Source organism: Porcisia hertigi, chromosome 22 (assembly GCF_017918235.1).
Source record: "Porcisia hertigi strain C119 chromosome 22, whole genome shotgun sequence".
Classification (NCBI taxonomy): Eukaryota; Euglenozoa; class Kinetoplastea; order Trypanosomatida; family Trypanosomatidae; genus Porcisia; species Porcisia hertigi.
Genome location: NC_090581.1, coordinates 576,222 through 593,135, shown reverse-complemented (window position 1 = coordinate 593,135; position 16,914 = coordinate 576,222). Strand labels below are relative to the sequence as shown.

The following is a 16,914-nucleotide window of genomic DNA, read 5'->3' as shown; positions in this document are numbered from 1 at the left end:
GGAACGGAAGTGAGAGAAGCTCTCTCTCCAAACACGCATGCATACGCACAGCAGAACCCCCTCGGCTACGGCGTACTCTGCCCAATTGACACAGGGCGCAGATCGGAATTACTCATCAAGTAGTGAAGAAGCGTCGGATGAATTTGAACACCTCCTCGCAGCCGGCATGGCCACTTTCCCGTGATACGCCTGTGTGTGTGTGTGTGTGTGTGTGTGGATACATGGAACTCCCATCACGGTTTTTTTTAACGTAACAAGAAGGAAACAAGAAAAAAAAAGCACATTGCCCTAAGCCGAGGCACAACGCGTGTCTGCGCGGTTCCCTTTTATCTTTTTCCAGAACGCGGCTACACACTCTCGCTAGTCTCATCTTTTATCCCTACTCAAAAATAAATTCACAATGCAGTGTGTGCAAAGGCTTCTAGCTCAAACGTAGATGAGTTAACGCGTACACGCTGCTGAAGCGAGAATTTATTTGAGGATTATATCCTTGTCAAGGAAGCGCGTTCCAGGGCAACAGAATAAGACAACAGGTAAACATCGAAACTAAAGACCACTTATTTACGCCCAGAACACAGACAGTTTAAAAGGGAAAAAACCAAAAAAAGAAAGCGGGGGGAGGACGTGGCGGTGGTGGTGGTGGTGGTGGTGAAGAATCAGCTGTACTATAATAATAACGTTAAAGCGGTATCCCGTCAAAACAAAGCAGAAGAGAAGGACGGGAGGTTAAAAGAATTTCTTTTTTTCCTGCTAAAACACACAACAAAAAAGTGGCGCATTATGCGTCTTCACTTAAGGGGTGAGTTGCATTGAGAACAGAAAGCCTATCCACCACCTCACCATCTCGACGACTCGAGAACATCAAGCAGAGAAATCTGGCGATCTGCGATGCAATCATGCGTGTTGAAAACCGGGCATCTTCGACAAGTTCAGGTTAGCAACGATTACCTCTTCCTCGTCTTCCTCGTCGTCACCGGCAGCGTTCGCCTCCTGTCCCTCCACTTTTTCCTCCGGTACAGCCGACGAATCCTCCGCTCGCTTGGCAGCATGCAAGAGTCCTGCAACACTGTCGTAACGGAAAACTGCCAAGTCACCGTAGGCACCCGTCACTGCCGCCATTTGCTTCGCATCCAGCTGCCTCAGGTATGCGTCGTCGTCGTCGTCGTCATCGCCTTCTATGAGTGGTGCCTCGTCGTCAGTGTCGTCCGCGTCGTTTGGCACCTCGCGACGAGCAAACATGGGTAAATGCTCGCTGGCAAGCTGCATTTGTTGGATCGCAGGATCCCTGTGAATTGCCGATGACACAGTAGCGACAGGGGTATCGACGCCAGTGATAGGGTACCCCACGATGTGAGCTAAAACACGTACTAAAGGATCTGGGAAATTATTGGCGCGAACATTCTTTATGGACATAGCGAGGAAAAAATCCAAGCAGTCTCGCGCGGTTTGGAGGACGCTGGCCAGCTTCTTCGGGGCGATATACAACTTTTTGTCGCCATCGAAAAACATCGCCGCGTAGTTCTCCTTGTCAGACAAACTCTCCACGTCAAAATACGCAGGCGGCGCCAGCTTGCATTCTGCGTCTTCCAAAAAGAGCGCGGGTACGTCCAGCAGCGGTCGTACCGTGAGCTGGCGCAGGCACAGCAGAACGTCGATCGGTGACACCGCAGTTGCGTCGAAAATACTCAGCATCGCCTCAATGTTCATTCGATCGTAATACGCGACAAAAGTATTCCCGGAAAAGTCTTTACGCTTGTAGAGGGCCAGCGCAGAGTTCATAGAGAATGTAGCGGCCTTGTTGTCCCAGCAAAACACCTGAGGGATCTGTCCGCCCCGATTGGCGCGGTATTCAATGCTCGCGAGGCGCGGGTACAGAGACCAGAGAAGAGCGAGCCTCACAAGACCCCTGTTGCTCGCGTACCGCGATAAGTAAATCTCCGGGGATGGAATCCCTTTGACAAAGGACGACTGGAGCACCAGTCTGATAAACTGCTGCTTCGTCCGCTCCAAGGAACGCAGTGTGCTGTTCTCGGCAAAATGAGAAGCCGCGTAATGGGCACTTCGGCCGCTGCGGATCCACCCCGTGAAGAGAGTCACCACGCAAAAGTGGTCCGACAGGAGGTTGTCGTCGATACGCAGCAAGTTTTCTCTGTAAGCATTCTTCTCAAAGGCCTGCGGGCGAATAAATAGCGCTTTCACCGAAAGACCAGCCGCAATCGTTGCGATTGTGTCCAGAACGCCCATGCATGCAGCCGTGAATAGCATCTTGCCCAGCAGGGGGTGTGTCGGGAGCTCTGCCAGAGCTCTTCCCAGGTTGGTTATCTCCTCCTCGATAGTAAACGCACCCATGTCTGTCAAAAATTGCACTGCGTGCTCTATGGCCTCCATGGGTGGTGCACTCATCGCCCGCGATAGCACCTGCGCACACCTCTGGTCTGACTGGATGGCTTTTAATTGCAAGCATACCTCCTCGAGAGGAGAGCGGACGATTTCTGGGGGTAGGAAGTTGGGCAGGTCATCGTACACCCCCTTGGGAAGCAAATGATAGCACACGCCAGGCCGGCAGCGCCCGGCGCGGCCCCGTCGCTGCACCCCGTTGGCCTTGCCGATCAGCGTCGCCTTGAGAGCGCTGGTGTTACCTAGGGGGTCGTAGGATGTCCCCTTGACGAGACCGCTGTCAATAACATAGACAATGTCGTCTATGGTGATACTGGTCTCCGCGATACTGGTGGCGAGGACAACTTTGCGAAAGTGTTTCGGCGGCCGGTCAAAAACGCGCTGCTGCTCCGCTGTTGTGAGGCTCGAGTGTAACATCAAGATAGACAGCTCCCTTGCAATTGGCAAGCGCTTTAGTCGATTGGCAATGGCGGAAATCGCTGCCCACCCTGGCAGAAACACCAGAATGCTCTCCTCGCGAGAAGTCGACTCTTCGTGAATCTTTTTGATTAAATTACACACAAGGTCGTAAGGAAGAAGCGCCTCCACATCTCTATCAAAAGTGTCGAACACCACCGACTTTAGCTGTTCGTACAACACCTCATTGCCCCCCACCTGTGGCGCGTCAGCGGCACGCTGCTTCACCTGCTTCTGGTGGGCATTCAGTCCCATTGCCGGTGCGGCGGATGCCGAGGCGCCGACTTTGTTCAAGACATCCTCCAAGAAAAACTCCTTCACAGGAAACAGCGTTCCGGGAATTGTGATGAGGGGAATATCGTAACCGCTATTGTAGCCAGAAAAGTACGACACAAGCGCATCAACCTGCACCGTTGCCGACATCACTACAAGTTTGAGCTGGAGTGGGTATCTTTCCGGATGCTTCTGCTGCTCACGGAGTCTATCGCGCAACAACAGCAGACAAAAGTCTGTTTCTACATCCCGCTCGTGCACCTCATCGACGATGATGCATGCGACACCCTTAAGCTCCGGCTCAGTGTGAAGGCGGCGCAACAGAATACCTGTGGTTTGGTAAATAATATGGGAATCCATGCTCGTCATGTTCTCAAAACGAATAACGTACCCGCAGCTCGCTCCACAGGCCTCACCCCGTTCAGTTGCAACGCGCTGCGCAACAGAGAGTGCACTGATTCGGCGAGGCTGCGTACAGATAATGTCATGGCCCTTGTCAAAAATCCCAGCATCGTAGAGCATCTGCGGTATTTGCGTTGTTTTGCCGCAGCCAGTGTCGCCGCAAATCACAACCACAGAATTCCTCCTAACCGATTCGATAATTTGTGGGCCGTGCCGGTACGCTGGGAGTGACATACGGAACTGTTTCAAATGAGCGCTATTGACTGGTCGATTAAGCGTAGGCACCGCAGCAAGTCCTCTCTGATGCGCTCGGAAATGCTTTCTCGAGATGAACGATTTTGCAACAGCCTTGATTTCAGCAGCCATTTTGCTTTTATGTGGCTTAAGCCCCTCGGCAAGCGAGAGAATATCACTTTCGGAAAGGTAGCCATGCTCAAGTTTTTGCGCTCCTTGATATCCATCGATGGTCTTGATACGGACGCCACCTTCAGCTGCGTCTTGCTGGCGCCTCAGCGCATCGATTGCTACGCCAATTTTGGTCAGCTTCAACGTGCGACTGGCACCCTCACCAGAGGATTTGTGATCGAGATTGAATGACATTGCGATTCGATGTACCATATTCCGTTGAGCAGGCGTCAGAGTCGGGGGAAATGAAAGCTCGCTGGACCCCTTCTCATCGACGAAGGCTTTCACCAACTCGTAAAAGTCTTTCCTCCGCCATGTTGAGAGATCATTCTTGTCAACTGTCGGTGGCTTTGGCGGGTCCACTCCTCTCGGCGGGAGCGAGCTCACCTCCCCTCGGTTTGCTTGATGTCCCGGGAAACAGCCATCTCGATCTTGGCCTCGCCCCTGATTGAAGTGGGGACCACCCCGTCCTCTGCCGCCTCGGGAACCGGCATTGCCACTTGCCCCTTCCAGTAGATGTTGATTGTTCCCGTGCCCAGATTGAAAACCCGGTTGGCTGTTATTTGCCCGCCTGCGATACTGGTCGCTTTTGTATTGTCCTCCTGGATGCATTTGTAGTTGGTCTGTGTGTAAGAAAAAAGCTTACACGTGGGAAAGAAAAATAGGTGCAAACGTGGATGAAAAGTAAAGGCGGTACGCAACAGAAGTCCCGTTCCAGAGACATGAGTGACTTGATTTTTTCCATTCCCCACGTCCTGTTGGTGACTTTCTTGAGAGAAGCCAAAGGACCTACACGTTGTATCGTGTAAATTTCGCACCGGCAGTGATAAAAGTAAAGACTTGGAGAGAACACAACAGGGTGTAAAACGAGAAACCAAAGCACAAAGGGGCCAAATATAATATTAAAAATAAACAGTACCTTTGTCCGCATTTTTTTTCGGTGTGCGATAATATTTGGCCAGTACAATTACAAGTCACTGTACATATCGTTTTCTTTAGTCAAGTGACCACTACCTATTGAATCGAAGCCGTTGATCTCCTTACTGCCTGTATAGCCATCCCCGGAAGGACCCTCGCGGAGCTCTCTGACTGCAAATGTGACAGAGCTGGTGCCAGTAATCGAGTTTGTGTACTTTGAAAAAACAAGCTCTAGTGCTGCGACCTTGTCGTACATCCATCGACTCATGCCCACGTCAATGGCTAGGACCTGCCCGTCACAATATTGCTCAACGCGGCCCGATCCTTGTGGTGTGTGGCCAACAACAACGCGCGTTGCGTTAAGCCGGCTCAGTGCCGCCCTCACATCCGCGCATTCCTCACTCATACTTTCCAGAATCATTTTCCTCGTCCAGAGAGGTCCGCTGCTGCGAAGATGTGAATGTCGAAAGGCGCTTTGACGCAAAGCCTCACGGACGTCTGCATTTAGCGTCTCTACATCTTTAATGTTCATCCTCGCTTCAATGCCGGCGTGAACAAAGACGACTCCTTCATCTATGTGTGCAGTCTTGAAATTATCTACAATGTACTTGCCAAACGCGCCCGTTGCCCTCATTCCTTCCGCACGAAGTGCCTTACTCATAAAGCCACCATAGTTTTTTTTGTTGACGTAATGATAATTTCCTTGAAGATTCAAAAGCTCATGATTTCCGATGAGCAGCACAACCTTGTCTCGCGATCCTGATCGCGCTGTTTGCTCCTGGAGAGCTATGGCGACATTCAGAACCTGCAAATCCTCTTCCCCGCGATCTACCAGGTCACCAACTTGAACAAGAGTCGTTCTCATAGTCGATCCGTTTGGTCCGTTGGGTGAGTACTTCCAACGGGGTGGGTGAGCGAGGACATCCGACGCCTCCGTCAAACTGTCCTCAACCAGATTTGCAATACGGAGTATTTTCAGAAAATTCGCCACATCACCATGAACGTCTCCAACCGCGATGATCCGATGAATCTCCACTAGCTGCTCCTCACAGTAGGCAGGGCACAAAAATAGCGACAGGAAGAATAACGCAATCAAAACGCCATAGACAAGGCCGATCCGAAACAAAGAATCCTTCATTTGTTCTTGTGTTGCTACCCGCTGTATCGCTTCCAGCTCCCCTGGGTCTAAAACAGCAGTGCAAGAGTAAAAAATGACGGGAGATGGTAACAATTCTAAATCCCTGCTTTTTTATTTCCACCAATGGGGAAGGGATCACCAGATACGGTTCTCAGGGTGCGCTACACGCGGACTTATGATCTCAGAAAACTAGACGGCAGTAAAAGCTGCAATAGCAAAAAAAAATGGTGTGGCAACGCGTCTCTTTCACAGTTTTGTGGAGTAGAAGCATTCTTGCTTGAAAATTAAACGCGGTTCAAACCCTAACCCTCGGCACGGGAGTGGAGGACGGCCAGTTCCCCCCAAGTGTCCGAAGGTGAAAAGACATTTGTCGAAGTTGCGACTTGTTGTCCCGATGCGCCCTGTCGGCTCTGTAAAGACGTTTTCCAGCGAAGGGCAGTAGCGGTGAAAACTGCCAACCCAATAGATACTGAGAGTCACTGCGCTGAAAAACAGAGTCAAGATAGGCTAATCTCGTTATCGAGAATGAAAAAATCTTTTCCTTTCGATGCTAAACCAGTTTCACAACACCAACACTCCTTTTCACCAACGAGAAATCAAGCCTCCACCGCGAGCGAATATATCTCACGGAATAGCTTTTGCGATTCTCGACTCCACCACCGCTAATTTTGTAGACCTCAAAAGAGCTACCGGCCCCCTCACATCTTTGCCTGGTTCATATGCGTTACAAGATTACATCCTATCGAGAAAGGAAACACGCAGGTCGTCACGACAAATACGTCATCCTCTTGAACGGACGCGATTACCTCTAGGGAATATGCCTTCATTACGGGTTTCAGAGTAGAAAGCCCCTTGGAGAAATGATCGCGTCCCCCAGCCCACATCAGTAACCGCAGTTCTTGTACATTATGCATGTCACCTACTATGTGAAGGTATGAGGGAGCTGGCGTAATGAAATGTTAAGAAGCTTCACTGACTTTGGAAACCCCTTTCTTTTTCCCTCCTCAAGTCGTCTGCAAAGGTTCTCACTTACGCTCGCCGATAAACGGTACCAGCAAAGATCACCGCAAGCCATCCTGAGCTCGCCCGCCAGTGGGCAGGTTTTTTGTTCAATAGCAGCGTTTTCCCTGGATACCTGACGCACCGGTCTTCCATTGACAAGCGCAGAGGCTAGAATTTCTTGAGTCAGTTCACATTGAGCACCCTCTCATCAGTGGCAAACATGGCTGAAAACAACCACCCTGCGGTATGACGGACGCGCTTCTCGAACCAGCAGTGGATTTCAAAAAGCATTACACCAACTGTCAGAAGTACAAACTACGTTGATAACATTCTCTTGTGAGTCGTGTCCCCAGAGCCGTGCTTTACGACCAGACTAAATGTGCAACATTCTGGTGCTCCTGCAGTGAGCTCTAAAAGCAAACAGTTTGCCACACATTGGTCCACCTCACGCTTCATCCGATGACATAGCGGGCTCTTGGTCAAAAGAAAACTGACCCACACGCCCTCCCCCAATTTTGCACCTTCGAGTCCAAGAGTGCGACACCAACTCGCTTCACCCCTCCAAGAGAAGTCGGCATCGCCAACCTATCAAATTTCTCACCGTGGGTACAACATAGCTTCAGTGCATATGCGAACGAAAAGCCCACGTAACACTGCAACGCAGACAGCCCACCAAAAAGCCTTTTGGATCCCAACCCCTAGACCTGTGAGATGGAAACTGTCACTGAACCACAAAATGACGACTGCTAAACTAGGACTACTACCCCTCTTAAGGATAAGTACCACCTGGCCACTCCAACTGAAAACTTTATGAGCGACGGCGAAAGCAAGGGCTATTGCCTGTTTTTTTCTATATTATCTGGCACCGCCGCCCCCCCCCTCCCCCTCTTACACACAGAAAAAACTCCTGGGAAGCCCATGTTTGGGACAGACGAAAACTTCCATGCCATGTGTCTCAGGGAAAAGAAACGACGGGGACTGGCGCACTTGACTGTATGACACCGCCGGCTCTCTCTCGGTTTCTAAGCGCAAACACATAATCGGTACTCTGGCTTTCTTCCCCTCCTTCCATCCCCCCCCCCAACGGCAGGAGGACATGGAAGCCGCGAAAAGTCAGCTCGTCAATCGCATTCCACGCATCACGACATCAGAAAAATATTCCAGCCGCCAACTTCTCCAGTTCATCGGTCATTTCTCGGAGCAAAACTCTGCCCTTCACGCGTGTCTTTTTGATCGTATATGAGCGTGTGGAAACCCACCGGTTGAAAGCTTCGGTCGTACTTGATTTCGCTCTTTGCTTGCTGCGTTTGTCCTTTCACCCTTTGCAAGAAAAAACCTTATCCACAGGCATGCGCCATTATTTTCCTTCCGGTTATTTGCGTTGCTTGATTCCGCCAAAACGCACATGTGCCACGTAATCTCCTCCAAGGCGCCACCCCGACCCATTCGGCCCTTTGCCTTTCCCATCGTTTCGATGAGTCCGCCTAAGGGGGGGGGGGGTTATGCTCCCTCAGACCCCTGCCTAGCGCGCGCCGCGGCAGTGCATCGAAAAATCCCCCCCACCCACGCAAACGCACCAGGAGAGGGCATCCGCATCTTTATTGCTGTGAAGCGCTTCCGGCACTCCACGCTCACTGTGTTGGCGAAGATACTTTGCTATCGTTATCTGGCGTTCTATTTTCATCTGCTCCTCCCACACTTTTTTCCCATGGGCTCTCAGGTTAGTCGTCGCATCTTTGGGAACCGGGCTTTCCACCACACGCTCGGCTTGTGTTTAAATTCCCCTTGTCCTGGTTAAAGTTCGTCATCAGACCGATACACCACAAATTCCCACTTTTTTCACTGCTTCCTCGGTGCGGCACGTTTTTTTTCCCGCCTACCACCCACATTCCTCGACTTCTCCCGCCCCCACCCCCTGATCAGCGGTCCTTTACGGACCACATGTGTTTATATTATCTTTCGGTGTTGGTAATCATGCCTTTAGGTTGCGGCATGTCTCTTTGCGCCTTGGATCCGTATTTTTTTTTTGTTTTCAACGCGCTGCCGTCATGCCCTGATGCGTTTGCTATGGCTTTCCTTTCGGTTTCTCTCTGCGGAAGCGCACCCGCTCGGCATTTATGGCGCTGGTCCCCTCTCTCCCGTGCGCCGCCCCTGCTTTCATCCCGAAAGGGCTGTGGGCGCAACGGCCCGGTAAACGACACCAGCGCGAAAGGGGTGACCAGGCGCCCTCGCCAGCGTCTCCTTGACGGTTGGGCGGCCTAATCGACTCGGCGGCGGTCGCATTAAAGGCCTGCCAAAGACACGGTTCCCCTCCAGCCGCCAAAACCCACCCGGTCCCCACCTCAACAATTTCACTGAAGCGAAATCCCCGACACACCCATCGGTGCCGTTTACGTGCTTTGGTTTGGGGAATCTATAAAAGGAAACGCGTGGCATTACAGCGGCCACAATCGGCAAGAAGGGGCGCCCACCACCACTCCGGCACCAGAACGGCGCAGCGAGATGATGCCTCCTGCGAACATGGTGGTGAAAACAACAATTGCAACCAACCGGGGAAACGCCGGTAAGTGAAAAAAGTCTACCATTCAGGCAAAAAGTTTAAGGCAACAGCACAGTTCTACCAAAAACCGATTCGCGAGTGGGATTAAATCTGATCAATTTTTATGTTGAAAGCACGCGTGGGGGACCTGCACTGCGATGCCGCCCGACACCAGCCCAGCCCACCTGAGTCCTCAAACCTTGTTGTCGCAATCGTAAAACTACCGCCCCTGTGTCCGGTCAGGTTTGTTTTTCGCAGGGGCTCGGGGCGGGGCTCCGCGCGCGGCGTGCGGGTTGGCGGGTGCTGTGTTTAGGCCCCCGTGTCGGCGGGGCCCTTTTGCTGCCCGCGCCCCGCGGGGCCACCCAAACCGACCGCGGGGGCGAAAAAAAAGCACACCAACAGCGAGAAGGAAACACGCAGGCGGCCGGGGGGCGGATCTCGTTTCCGTTGGGGTTTTTGCGCCGCCTTGTCGGGGACGCAGTGGTCCGGCGGTTGCGTGGGCCGCCGCCTTCAGGCCACGCAGAGCCATTGAGAAAAAAAACAGCATCGTCGGTGGGGGCTGGCTGAATATTCTTCGTCTTCTGCGCATGGCGACCTCACATTCTTTCGGTGAACCTCCGCCGAATGTGCTTAAGCAATCCACCTCAGTCATAGCTCGATTTTCCTAGCGCACAAAGCCACCTTGGGAACTCACAGGCTGCGCCGCTGAAAGTTTTGCTTCTCCAATCTAGGATTCGAACCGACAAGGTATTTCAAGGTTCCGCTCGGTATCTCTGAGCGGGGCGTCTTTTCTGCATGGGGGGTGGGCCGCCGTGAATCCCCTCCTCTTGCTGGCGTCTCGGGCCGCGGGGCGCTGGTTTTCCTGTGGGGAAATAGGGCATAGGGGCACGCCGAGGTGCGTTTTGGCCCACCGGCGGCGCGGGGCGCCCACTTGGCGTGCCCGCGAATCTGCGGGGGGCGCTTGGTTTTGTTGCCAGGCCGGGCCCCGCGCATCCCCTCTCCTCGGCCCCGTGGGTCCTGGGCCGAACCCTTTTTTGTTCGGCAGCGATGCCGCCAATATTCCTGGGAACCGGGTTCTTAGGAAGCCGCGGATGCACCAAACAACGCCCTGTCAAGTATCCACCCCAGAACAAAGACACGTGCAGCGCTATGCCCCAGCCGCACTTGAATAAATAAGACCCCGGCTACCATGCGCGCGAGCATTTGATGGGATAAGGCGCGTGAAACAAAAATTTCTAGCTCGGTTGTTTTTTCCTGGGCGCTATGTGGGGAAAAAGTGAAACACAAAATAGCAGAGTAAGGCGCGCCTGGGATGCAAAATGGTAACGAAAATGATAAGGTGTCCAGTTCTTCACGGGGAAAAGTGCACCGCACCCCCCTCGAATATGCAAAATATTTATAAAAGGAGGGGGGTGCTTCAATCGCGCTGGGGAAAACGTGGGCGGGTTGGGGGCGCGCCGAGTGCTTTTGTCGGTCGCAAACCCGCAGCCACGCTGAAGCCACCACATCATAGAAATAAGAAATACGCGCAAGTGTTCTGCTAGGGGTTTCACCTTGTCCACCTCACAGCGCGTGGTCTTTCGCGTGGCTCCTTTTCCCCCTCCCTACCGTTTCGGGCATTGCGTTGGCTGCGTGTGCGGTGGCTGTGCGCTTTGGGCTGCTGGCGGGTTTTGGCCCGGGGTCTCGGCGGCTTGGTGTCTCTGTGGGGCTGGTTTCTTTTGGCTTTGGGGGTGGCCTTGGGGGCCAGGTGTGGGGGGTGTGGGCGGGGGCGGGGTTGTCCCCGGGGGCCCGGGGCGCCTGGCACGCCGGCACAGGAAAAACCCACAGGAGGGCGCCCTGCGAGAGTGGGCGTGGTTTTTGCAGCTCGCTCTTTGGCGGGGGGGGATCGATTCGACAGAAAGTTATTGACGGATCCGAGTTTGTGGTGAAAAGGACTCAGGGATGATGGATTTGATTTCGTGAGTTGAAGGAGGCCGTCATGGCAAAATGCCGGGTGAAAACATCTGGCTTGCTTGGGGTTCCCTGTGGGAGTTTTTGTGATTGTAAAAGAGAGGAAAAGGCCTCCCCATAAAAGATTCCAAGGGGCAGATTCAGGAGAACGCGGGCTTTTGTTTATTAATTAATTCGGTGGCCCCTTTTGGCGGGAAAGGATCTGGTGGCTTTTGCCGGCGTCCGGCGCTTCGCGGTGTGCGCACTTTGTTCGGATGGGGTTTGCTAAACTCCCTGTCCCCTCCTGCAGGGCGGGGTCCCCAAACTCGCTCTTCCCCATGGCCTGGCGGGGTTCACGGCGAGTGTTGTGCTCATCTTCTGGTGTTGTGTCGTTTGCTGTCGCTTGGCGGGTGCCACGCCATACAGGGGCATGGGGTCCTTCGTTGGTGATGGGAAATGTAGCCGCACTGAAAGGGTAAGGCTGCTCTAAAGAGTGTCTTTAAACCGCTTGGGGGCTGTTCTGGATGTGCTTTTGGACGGGGTGGGGGGTAAAAGATACTGCTTTCAAGAGTGCTGCATCCATGGGTGGAGGCCAGGTGTCTATTTAACGAAGGGTCTTATGCGTGTGGCACTTCAGGGGTCCGGTTCTTTAAAAATCTTCCCAGCCGGCCGCCAAGCTACCAGCCAAGCCTTGCTTTGCAGAGCCCCCACCCCCGCCATTGGTGGTCCACTGCCTTGTCATCGGGGGCGGCGGACTCCCTTGCAGCATCAACGGTCGACTTCATCGCAGCTTAGCCTCTTCCAAAGGCTCTGGCCTTGCCAATTTCCAAGGTCGCTTCATAGAAATGCCTGTCAAACTGGGGCTGGGTAGGTGCGCCCCCCCCACCCCCCCTCAAGAGGGGCAGTGGGGGTCCGGGTTGGATGCCGTCGGGTTGTCTTTGCCTTGGCCCCCCAGAGGGGTGGGGTAGATGCATTCACTGCTTAGGGTATATGGGATGTATTGCTATTCCTGGGCTGGTTGCCGGCGTCGGGGGCCGCCTTGGCTCCCATTGCTTGAAAGGGGCTTTGCCACAGGGTGGGATGCCGGACCCCGATACCAAACTGAGGCGTCCCTTGCTATCGGGGAGAGCATTTGGAACTTCTTTTTTTTTTCTGGGAATGCAGAGTTATAAGGAGAGCCGGCCTTATGCTTTTTGTTTGGCGTTGATACAATAAATACACCATTTTTTTTCACCATCTGCTTGAAGGTCCTTGGTGACAAACTGATTCGGAGATTCTGGAATTGCGCTATTCCAGAACGGATCTCTCCACGGTAGAACTGGAATGTGTTGACGTCAAGCTTTAAAAGACGGATAAGGCCACATGAATAGCGAATAAAACGAACAGCATCATGCCTTCCAGAAAATCGAGGGCCGCGGGTTTCCTATCATGAGTGTATAAGAGTGCTCACTCCATAACCTAAGAGCGCCAGAGGGTTGAGCCTGTGGTCGCTCATTTTCGGGGAAAGTGGACTGGTGGGCCAGAAAGGCTCATCTTTCATCACAGAGCTTCTTGTGCTTCTATTTTTTCCTGACATCTAAGGTACCAGAGACGATCAAAAAAGCGCTAATGCAATTTTTTCCCCTCCCTGAATCCTCAGAATCTGATATCCACCGAACATTTACATAGATATTAGAGCTTACTGCGGCACAGGAAAATGCTGCGCCGGTGCACCTTGACATCAGGGTTTCGAGTTGCTGTTGGTGTCTCCTATCGTCGTGTTGCCGCTAGTACAACCGAGCCTCCGCAACGGAGTGCGCCAAGGCGTCATAGAAAACTATATCAGCTGACAGTACGTGAAGAACGTGAGGAGGGGATTCGCGATTTTCTTCCACCTCAGCCGCTTCTTCCAGTCGGGTGGAGGCTGCAACACGAATCTGGTTCCAACCGTTTCGAGTTATTCAAAAATGTTGAAATACGTGATTGCGGAATGGAGGAGTTACACGTAATCACACTGATGGAAACGAAGCGGTATGAGGGAACTTATCGGATGGACAACGGCGAGCGTGAGGAGCAAGAGTACCTCAACTTTGGATTGTTTATGCGCAAGAAAAGGTATCCAGCAGGAGGCCTCGAGTTCAGTCTCACTTCCATTGACCTAGAGCTTGTAATGGACGCACTTATAATACACCCTTCAGATGAGGCATTCGATAATGCAAAGACATCCTACGGCGGAAATGGTGTTGCCTCGGTAAAAAAAGTCGGACAAGGATCCGCTCGTGGCGCACACCACCGGCGTATGTCTAAATACGGAGGACCGATGCTCACTGAAGTGGATGATGACCTCTCCGACGAAATTCTTGACTACTTAGATGAGCGTGGCGTGAACGATGCCTTTGCCGAGTTTGTTATGGCCCAAGCATTTTTTTTTGAACAGAAAGAGTATATCAACTGGCTACGACTGCTGCGGAGGTTCTCTGATTAGGGAAGTGCTTAAAAAAATTCCTTAGAGCACTCTCTATTTATCGAAGTGATTTTTTTTTGGGGGTCTTTCACAATGGATGGTCACCTGTGAAGTGCATCTTGCTGATTATTCTGCACCGAGAGGCATAAGGAGCGTACTCAGTGCGTACCTGCATATTTTCCCGCTACTTCACGGCGTTAGTTTAGCTCGAGGCCGTGGACACTTTTTTACGCTTAATTGAGAGCGTGCTGCAGTCAACGCTCGTGAAGCTTGTGAGAGGACATAGTCGCTTTTATTCGAACTTTCTGCTTTGCTGCAACTCTTTTCCCACATTATCTATTTTTTCTTTTACGCGCGCAGTCACTCAGCGCAGAGAGGGATGCTACGCCGACAGTGTGTGGTGCTGAGCTACCAGCGTGGTAGCTGGGCCCCTGGCTCCAAGCATCAGAAACACATGTCCATGAATCCCACCACGTACCTTTATCGTTTTGCAGGTCCTCATGGACCCGGACCTTACTTGATGAAGTACTGGTGGACACTAGGGTGCTTTCCTACCGGAATCGAGCGACCATTTCGCCTTTCCGAGTTCTTAGCTGAGTACCAACAACAGCATGTCCCCATCGAAGTCGAAGAATGGCTACAATGCTTCGTCAAGAATCCTTACGAGGAACTAAAAGATGCGACATCCGATCTTCTCAAATGCCTCGAAGAAGTTCCCCACAGAGCAAACACACGTGGATACCGAAGCATCGAAAGTGGAGTCTCAAGCTTTGCGGCCCCCTTGACTAAATTCGAAAATCAACTGAATGTTCGCGTACCTTCTCTTGCGATTCGCGCGGCGCTCGGGTCAGCTCTCTTACGTGAGCGGTTGAAGGACGACTTATTCGAATACAAGGAGTCACTAAGGGAGTCTGGCAGCACGCCTCACAGGCGACTGGCGCGCTCTTCTTTGGAGGAACTGCGGACACTTCCCAGCAGTATCAACAGCTCCCACGAAAGTGAGGATTTACGGGGGCAGATACCTATGCCGGTCGGCAAAGCCGTGGGTTCATATGCTTCGCCAAATTCTAGCACTTCTGACGACGAAAAAAAGCTGATTCGACTGCTCACAACCTTTTCGGAAGGGTGCGTTTTGAAAGAAGATTACGACAGCGCCTTTTCTCTTCTTTCTAGCTCGTTGAGCTTTTCTCACGATGACGATATAGATGCTGTTGTTCATTCCAATGCATCAGCGGCCGCTGTTCTTAGCGGGCGTTACAAAGAAGCAGAGTTTCACGGAAGGCAAGCTGCTCTCTTGGAACCTCAGGCGGACCCAAGTAGAAAAGGCAGTGGCCGTGGATATGTTTTGTGGGCAACCGCAACTGCTTATCAGGATGATTTCGAGCGTGCTAGCCGAATAGTTGAGAGGGGTCTCGAAGCGTTTCCTAACAATACTGACCTGAAACTAATCCGAGAAAAGCTAGCACGCAGCGACCTTGTCTCTTCGTCACTTCCTTTAGGCACCAGCTTGGTGCGTTCAAAGGGGCAGCAGGCGCGGGCTCTCCTGCATGGGAGCGGGCGGTCTTTCGACAACGAGTTTGACTGGGCTGTTTTCAAGAACAAGTTGTATCCCAGTAAAATGAATCCCTCGTCGAACGAAATGGGGTCCGTTTTCAGACGTGTTGGTGATTTTGGTGGTCACATTTCGACTTCTCGCTCAGTGGAGCCTCTCTAACTTTTTTGTGCAATCAGTGAGCACCGCTTACCCAAAACGAGCTGAATCAAGCTGAGGAAAGCCTAGCGTGCCATATGAATTCCATTCGAAGGCCCAGTAACGCTTTAGTCTCCCACTCACCACCTTGCTATCTATTTGAGTAGAGGTGAAGCAAATATCGTTGCCGTGTTGCCATCTAAGCCCTTGTAGCTGTTCTCTTACTGCTATTTTTTCGTATCCAAAGGATATCACTGATAGGACACTGCTGTTAGATCTCACAGGGTGATGCCTAATTATGAATTTCGATCCGCTCTGTCTGCCACCCACTTTTTATTGCTATCGCGGCGTACCACATAACGACCAGAGTTTACATCAGAAGAAGAGAAAAAAAAGAGAAAGGTTCGCATCTCGGAACATCATTTAGTTTTTACATTCCTGCATCTTTTTATTCCTCCCCCCAAAGAATGCCGATCACAACTACGGAAGCTTTCCAGAAGCACCGCATCTCCCGAGAGGATGGCACAGAGGTGCTGCCTCGCCAGAAGATTGCGGTTGCAGCTCTCGAGGCTGGCTACTGCTTACCATCACCCGTGATTGGCGAGGCGGTGAACCATACCGCGTATACAGGACAGATGACTGCCGGCGAGTTTGCTGATTTCTGCGAAAAGAATGTGTCATCGCTCATGACCGCTGAGGACATGGCGAAGTGTCTCGTTGTGGTCGCCCCCTCTGGTGTTATCTCACGCGGGTCGCTCGAGGAGTTAATCAAGAAGACTACCTCGAAGGAAGCTGTCTTGCTCGACGAGGAGGTGGAGGCTCTCTTTGTCACCCTAGACACTGACAACAAGGGCGCTATCACCGCCGAGTCCTTCATGCGCTCTCTTTACGGCGACGAGGGTGTGCACTGCCTTGCGGAGCGCCGCAGGCTGGAGAAAGCGGAGTACGAGCGTCGTCAGAGGGAGGCCGCCGAAGCCGAGAGGGCAAAAGCGAATGGCGCCTCTGCCGCAAGGGGAGAAGGCAATTTACAAGCAAAGAAGAAGAAAGCCTCCGCTTGCTGCTAAAGCTGTTTCCTTATCAATCGGTACATGCTCGCAGTGTGCGCTGACGCGAACGAGCTCGAAGCGCCACCACCAAACGCCCTGGTGTGAGTTCATTCGAGGAGGAGCATGTGTTTCGTTGTACTTTTGAGGTTTTTTTGTGTGTGTGTTTTCCGGGGATCAGACACGCTTCATAGCAATATCAACGCTTCAGGGCACTGAGTAAAGTGGCTGTGACACATGACCGCTGTCAGTATTAGATGCGGCACTAAAAGTTGGTAG

The 16,914-nt window shown here is 52.3% G+C and overlaps 5 protein-coding genes across 5 annotated transcripts; 3 read left to right on the top strand and 2 right to left on the bottom strand.

Moving 5' to 3' along the window:
* Nucleotides 1–894: 894 nt before the first annotated feature.
* JKF63_04470 (uncharacterized protein) lies at nt 895–4,545 on the bottom strand (the record flags this gene model as incomplete). The annotated part of the gene is made up of 1 exon (XM_067900455.1): nt 895–4,545. One exon carries the CDS (start codon nt 4,543–4,545, stop codon nt 895–897), a length of 3,651 nt encoding a protein of 1,216 aa, XP_067757284.1.
* A 355-nt stretch (nt 4,546–4,900) lies between these two features.
* JKF63_04469 (uncharacterized protein) lies at nt 4,901–5,989 on the bottom strand (the record flags this gene model as incomplete). Its single annotated transcript, XM_067900454.1, has 1 exon — nt 4,901–5,989. One exon carries the CDS (start codon nt 5,987–5,989, stop codon nt 4,901–4,903), a length of 1,089 nt encoding a protein of 362 aa, XP_067757283.1.
* A 7,166-nt stretch (nt 5,990–13,155) lies between these two features.
* JKF63_04468 (uncharacterized protein) lies at nt 13,156–13,923 on the top strand (the record flags this gene model as incomplete). The annotated part of the gene is made up of 1 exon (XM_067900453.1): nt 13,156–13,923. One exon carries the CDS (start codon nt 13,156–13,158, stop codon nt 13,921–13,923), a length of 768 nt encoding a protein of 255 aa, XP_067757282.1.
* A 358-nt stretch (nt 13,924–14,281) lies between these two features.
* Nucleotides 14,282–15,616, top strand: JKF63_04467 (uncharacterized protein; the record flags this gene model as incomplete). Its single annotated transcript, XM_067900452.1, has 1 exon — nt 14,282–15,616. The coding sequence occupies one exon, from the start codon at nt 14,282–14,284 to the stop codon at nt 15,614–15,616; it is 1,335 nt and encodes a 444-aa protein (XP_067757281.1).
* Nucleotides 15,617–16,059: 443 nt separating this feature from the next.
* Nucleotides 16,060–16,656, top strand: JKF63_04466 (uncharacterized protein; the record flags this gene model as incomplete). Its single annotated transcript, XM_067900451.1, has 1 exon — nt 16,060–16,656. One exon carries the CDS (start codon nt 16,060–16,062, stop codon nt 16,654–16,656), a length of 597 nt encoding a protein of 198 aa, XP_067757280.1.
* Nucleotides 16,657–16,914: the final 258 nt, after the last annotated feature.